The sequence below is a fragment of the Salvia miltiorrhiza genome, chromosome 6, assembly GCF_028751815.1.
Source record: "Salvia miltiorrhiza cultivar Shanhuang (shh) chromosome 6, IMPLAD_Smil_shh, whole genome shotgun sequence".
Taxonomy (NCBI): Eukaryota; Viridiplantae; Streptophyta; class Magnoliopsida; order Lamiales; family Lamiaceae; genus Salvia; species Salvia miltiorrhiza.
Window position 1 is genome coordinate 990,568 of NC_080392.1, and position 6,151 is coordinate 996,718.

Genomic DNA, 6,151 nt, shown 5'->3' on the forward strand with positions numbered 1-6,151 from the left:
ATTGAATCCAAAATCTTTCAAAAGAAAAAAAAGGACAAGTATTTGACGGCTCATTGTGATTGGTCATTAATTCGGGCTTAAATTTGAGCCCAAATTCGAACCAACAAAAGGCCCAAACTCAAGCCCACAAAGCACAGCAACACCTTCCAGCTCAGTAAATCAAGCATCACTCCGCCTGTGGCATATAAAACTGTAACCGCCCAATAAGTGAACAGCTCAGCCCATCTCAAGCTCACAGCCGCGTGATTTTATCAGATTTATTCTCTATAGTTTCTGACCTGGTTTTTAACTCCTCCTAAAACCCTCGGCTTTCCCTCTCCTCTCTCTCTCTAAAGCTCGCACGGATTCCATCGTAATCGGCGTCTTCGCCTCAGGTCGCTGCTAGTCGGCGATCGCAGTCTTCCTCCGTGAGAAGCTTTCTCCTCTAGCTCTTGATTTTATTATACTGTGCGCGCGCGTGGATGTTCCGTGGTTCTTCAATGTTCATTAATCTGCTGAATTCTATTTTGTTTCATCTCGAAATCGGAAAATCTGAAATGTTGCCTTCCGTTTCTCCCCATTTGTCGTTTTTACAAGTAATTCAGATGCAATATGTGATATAATAGTGTGCCTGTTTTGATCCTGTCGACTTTTTATGACTCTGTTACTCTATTTGTTGAATGTTGATGGATATGTGTGGCAGGGATATATGTTCATAAAAGAGTAATTGTGGTATTGTGTAAAATGTTTTACAGAACTGCTGCTGAACATTTGGTTTTTGTGTGACGAAGAGGCAATGGGCAACGGTCCAGCTCCCTTTTCAGAAATTGGCAAGCGAGCAAGAGGTGGACTTTTGAAAGATACTCACAAAATTTCAGATATTTGATACTTCTTGCATTAATTTAAATTGTTTAATGCTTGCCTTTCGAATCAGGATAGCCTTGAAGCTAATTTGAGTACCTGTGTTTTGAATGTTCATTTTCTTGATTGTTTGGTTGTGTATATTTTATGCTTTACGCGGCGGGCTCCTTAAAGTATGCATATACTTAGAAAATTCTGAAATATATGATGTCCTTGTCATACTTTTTCATGTCAGGCAGCGATAAATTTGGTGTATGAAGTTAAAATGCCTAATGTCAATAGTGTGTGCTACATAACCTGCTCCTAAACGTGTCTCGTATTCTGCATAGTTGTTTTCAGACAATGATGAGATCTAAGTACTGTCTAATTTTTCTTTTTTTTATGTCAGTTCTTTCAATAAACTATGCTTGTTATATTATCAAATTGATCACCGTCATTAGATTTGTAAGAAGTCGTAGATGCTAATTTCCATTTATTATTTCGATATTTGACATGGTATTATTAATTGCTCTTTTTATCTTTATTCTCAAAGACCCAAGCCATGTATTCTTATCTAACTAAGTTTATTTTTGTGTACAGATCTCTTGACCAAAGATTACAATTATGATCAGAAATTCTCCATTGCAATCCCAAGCTCTACTGGAATGGTAATTCAGTAACTTTTTTTACTAATTGCTTATCAAAGCTTATTTGTGCCTGTTATGATATACATGGCTGTGTTTTTGGAAAGTTTAAAGATTCTCTCCTTTATTGTACTAAAATTCACATGAAAACTATGCTCCAAATTATACAAGTCGCTAAAAGATATAGCTGTTGTGGTGGAACATGTTTTTACTGTGTTAAATTTTCAATTTGGACCTTGTGCAGGAAGCTTCATATAAATATTGTGAGGAATACCTCGAAATGTGAAGTTCTGTGAACAGTATTAACCATTATTTGTCCTCTCGCAGGGATTTACAGCTACTGGAGTGAAGAAGGGTCAAATCTTTGTTGGTGATATAAGCACACAGTACAGAAGTGGGAAAACAATTGTTGATGTCAAAGTTGATACATACTCTAATGTAAGAAGAAATATTTGCAATTAGTGCCGACTGATTACATTTTAATCAATTTTTGTTGATAAAATTTTGAGGGGAACTGATGATTTAATGTAGAATTGTTTTATTAAACTAGATTCCTCACTACCTGTACTTGCAGGTTTCTACCAAAGTGACTTATGATGTAGTGCCTGGGACAAAAGCAGCAGTTAGCTTTAATGTTCCTGATCACAAGTCTGGGAAGGTACTCAGATTTGATATTATATGGTGCTTAAAGATGCTTTTGTTGTGCATAAATTCAGAGGATGTTATCATGTTAGCATATCTGTTTGGTTTTCTTTTCAGTTTTTTTATATTTTAAATTTTATACATATTAAGGTTTTCTTGATGAAGAGATCAGATTTAGAACTAAGAATTGAATGATTTCTATTGGGGTAAGAAATTGGGCAAGGCTAAGTTTGTTACTTGATGGATAGTTTTCTCAAGTGCAATGACAATACCATCTTACCTTAACTTTTAATTGCTAGAGCTGTGTTATTATGATAACCAGAGGGCGTGAAGTTCTTCTATCTACTGAGGATTGCAGTCATTTGTCTTGTTTTTTCAATCTTTAGCAACTTTGGTGATACTGCTTCCTAACATCTTCTGTTTTTACAACCCACTAATGTTTTGAATACTGATTTTTTGAATACCTTAGCATCTAAGCTTCCTAATATATTGTTTAATTTCAGCTCGATGTGCATTACCTTCATCATCATGCTGCCATAAATTCCAGTATCGGCTTGAACCCGAGTCCTCTACTGGAGGTTTCTGCAGCAATAGGCTCTAAGGATATTGCTATTGGCGGTGAAATTGGATTTGATACCTCCTCTTCATCTTTTACCAAATACAATGCTGGAATAAGCTTCAACAAGCATGACTTTTCTGCTGCCCTTTTATTGTATGCAACAGTTCTACTTCTCCGAGTCTGCCTTTCATATTTTGAAATCTCTATGCACCTTTGTCTTTATTCCACGGAAATATACTCACAGGGATTTGGTACTAATTTCTCTATGTAACTTTCGTCTACACAGGACTGACAAGGGACAAACCGTGAAGGCTTCTTATGCACACGTTGTTAACCCTTTGACAGGAACAGAAGTTGCTGCTGAGATGACACACAGATTATCCAGTTTCCAGAATAGCTTCAGCTTGGGAAGCGTCCACAAGATTGATCCTTCGACGTTGGTGAAGACAAGATTCTCCGATGATGGTAAGGTTGCTATATCGAGCCAAAGGGAATGGAGGCCTAAATCACTAGTAACATTTTCAGCAGAGTACGACACCAAGTCTATCAACACATCTCCAAAATGTGGGCTTTCCATCGCGCTCAAGCCCTGATTTTTTTGATACTATGAGGTTCGATTTTCGACCCAATTGGCCTTGAGCTTGAAGCGCTTAACTATTTTTATTGACACTGTGCCGGAAACCGTAGCCGGTTTTTGACAAACATTGGAATGATGGTGATAATTTTGAAGGAATTCGTTTCAAGAAATTGGATATTTGTTGTATAATGGGCCAGTAAGGCAATAAGCAAATATTCTTCCCATTGGGATTTTAATTGCTTGGTCTCTTTCCAATGGTAAAAATACTCATTTTTTTTGGTTTTTGATTTTGGTCTTATTTTGAAATTTACTCCCTTTTTGTTTACATGACTTAGTTTAAGTTTCTCTGAATTGAAGCATTCATTTGAGGTGAGAATCTGTATTTTCTTAATCGTAATTGTTGGTAGTATTAAATGGATAAATTTATGCATTCTACGACCTAATGAGTAGAACTAGACTTTGAAATCAGAATAATCTCCATAATCTCATTCCTTAAAGTCACATTTCGAGAATTTCATTTAAGTGGAGCAAGAGGATTCCAGAGGTTTTACGATAAAATAAAGGGTTAATAGTGTTGAAAGTTCGGGATTTTTTGTTATCTTTTTCATCACTGAATTTCGTATAGCGGAATATTTTATGGAAAAAGTTGAAAGTTCGGGACTTTCTAGGAGAAAATGAAAATTCGGGACATTTTATAGAAAATGCTGAAAGTTCGGGACATAAAACACTATTAACCCTAAAATAAAATACTATATCCAAGTTGAATTAGTGAATTATGTATATGGGTTGAATGATTTCGATCAAATGAATCCATGTAACGTGATTGGAATTTTTCGAGTTTGATTTTGAATATACTGTAATTCTAAGTTGTCTATTAGCATAAAAAAACAAAAAAAAGTTGTCAATTAGTGTCCCTGCTAAAAAAGATTGAACATGTTGAGCAATTCATAGACAAGAAATTTTGTACTTTTAAAACGTTCCAAAAATATCAAAAACTATTAAAGGTGTGCCAATATTTCGAAACATCTATTTATACAAATTTTGAAGAATAAATTGATGTCTTACTAAAATTCAATTAAATGATGAATTTGAAATAACATGTAAATTCCAAACCCCTTCGATTATAAGAATAAAAATAATAATAGTAATAAAAAATTCATGTTTCTATAATTCTACCACTAAATTTAGTTTACTAGTGTGCTCAGTCAAATTATTTTTTTGTTTTAAGGAAAAGGTAAAAACAGAGACGAAGAAAAAAAACAAAATTAAATTAAAAGCAGCGCGCCACCGCCGGAAAGCCGACGCGATGTCCCACAACGAGCCATCCACATTGCCTCCGAGCTCGCAATCCGACATCGACGAGATCGAAACCCTCATCCACTCGTACCCGACCGCCGTCCTCCCCGCCCGCCCCCCGTCGCCGCCGCGCGCCTCCATCCCGGTGTCCTCCGCCCCTCCGCCGCCCCCCGCATTCATGCCCTCCAATCTCAGCCAAGCCTCGGCCGCGCCCCCTCCCCACGCCCCCAACCCGCCCGCCCCGCCTCCGCGCGGCTACACCAGTAACGCCGCCGCAGACACTCTCACAGAGCCCGTGGTGGACACGATCAAGCGAGATCTGTGGCGGATCGTCAACAATTTGAAGCTGGTCGTCTTCCCCAACCCTAATCGAGAGGATCCGGGTAAGGCGTTGAGGGATTGGGATCTGTGGGGCCCCTTCTTCTTCATCATCTTCCTCGGCCTCATGCTCTCCTGGTCCTCGCCCGTGCAGAAGGTGAGATCTCGGATCCTGAATCCCTAGCCATGGAAGCGCGCTGATTGATTGATTGGTTTAATTTGCTTTTGCAGTCTCAAGTGTTTGCGGTGGCGTTCGCGGTGCTTGCTGCGGGAGCCGTGATTCTCACCTTGAACGTGTTGCTTCTGGTAATTGATCGAATCGAATCGAATTGAAGAGCAGCGCAGTGATAAATTGATGGCTGATTAATCGGAATTGTTGGTTGAATAGGGCGGGCACATCATCTTCTTCCAGAGCCTGAGCCTTCTAGGTTACTGCATAGCGCCGCTTGACGTGGGGGCGTTGATGTGCATGATGAGGCCTCCGGTGATGGTGAAGATGGCGGCGGTGGGCGTGACGCTGGCGTGGAGCGCGTGGGCTGCCTATCCATTCATCAGCACAGCTGTGAATCCACAGAGGAAAGCTCTCGCCCTTTACCCCGTCTTGCTCATGTATGTCTCTCTCGGCTTCCTCATCATCGCCGTCGACTGACTATACCTTCTTCTTCTTCTTCTTCTTCTTCTTTCGCTTAAAAAATACAGACATAAAAGAAAAGGGATAGTTGTCCAACACAAAACAAAATCTACACAATTTTATGATTTTCAACCATTTCAATTAAAATATCATTTCCAATCCTTTTTAACAATTTTAACGTCACCTATTTTTTGAACAAGAAGATCTTGTATTTGTTGTGTATAATAATTAAAGAAAAGAGTGTCATTCAATTTTCGTAAGGAAACATCGTTACAAAATAATTTCCTTGCATATCATCATCATCCAATGTGTACTGAAACGATATCATTTTGTAGCTATACTATTAAATAAATGGAGTATTATTAGTGATCGAGTAGTGTTTTAAAAAAATAAATAGAAAATCATTTAAAGATGATTATAAAAAAATATATATTTAAGGGACGAAGAGAGCACGTGGCTTAAATAAATATGGTATGTAGAATTTACTACGTACGGTAAAATTTGTGATTTTTTCGACAATCTCCCAAAATTCAATCCTATTTGCTGATGTTTGGCTAGTATACTAAAGGCTAATTATATATAGATTATTAAATTTTCAAACAATTTTGATTTTACACATTAATTTTAAAACTTATACTAAAATTGCTCAATTATTTTTATTTTAT

The 6,151-nt window shown here is 37.8% G+C and overlaps 2 protein-coding genes across 2 annotated transcripts; both read left to right on the top strand.

Annotated features, from left to right (window-relative positions):
- Positions 1 to 203: 203 nt before the first annotated feature.
- Positions 204 to 3,525, top strand: LOC130987684 (mitochondrial outer membrane protein porin 4). The gene is made up of 7 exons (XM_057911293.1): positions 204 to 407; positions 735 to 824; positions 1,420 to 1,487; positions 1,791 to 1,901; positions 2,038 to 2,121; positions 2,609 to 2,817; positions 2,951 to 3,525. Exons 2-7 carry the CDS (start codon positions 776 to 778, stop codon positions 3,255 to 3,257), a joined length of 828 nt encoding a protein of 275 aa, XP_057767276.1. The 5' UTR covers positions 204 to 407; positions 735 to 775; the 3' UTR covers positions 3,258 to 3,525.
- A 758-nt stretch (positions 3,526 to 4,283) lies between these two features.
- LOC130987685 (protein YIP4a-like) lies at positions 4,284 to 5,753 on the top strand. The gene is made up of 3 exons (XM_057911294.1): positions 4,284 to 5,012; positions 5,087 to 5,161; positions 5,244 to 5,753. The coding sequence occupies exons 1-3, from the start codon at positions 4,548 to 4,550 to the stop codon at positions 5,502 to 5,504; spliced, it is 801 nt and encodes a 266-aa protein (XP_057767277.1). The 5' UTR covers positions 4,284 to 4,547; the 3' UTR covers positions 5,505 to 5,753.
- The last annotated feature ends 398 nt before the right edge of the window (positions 5,754 to 6,151 follow it).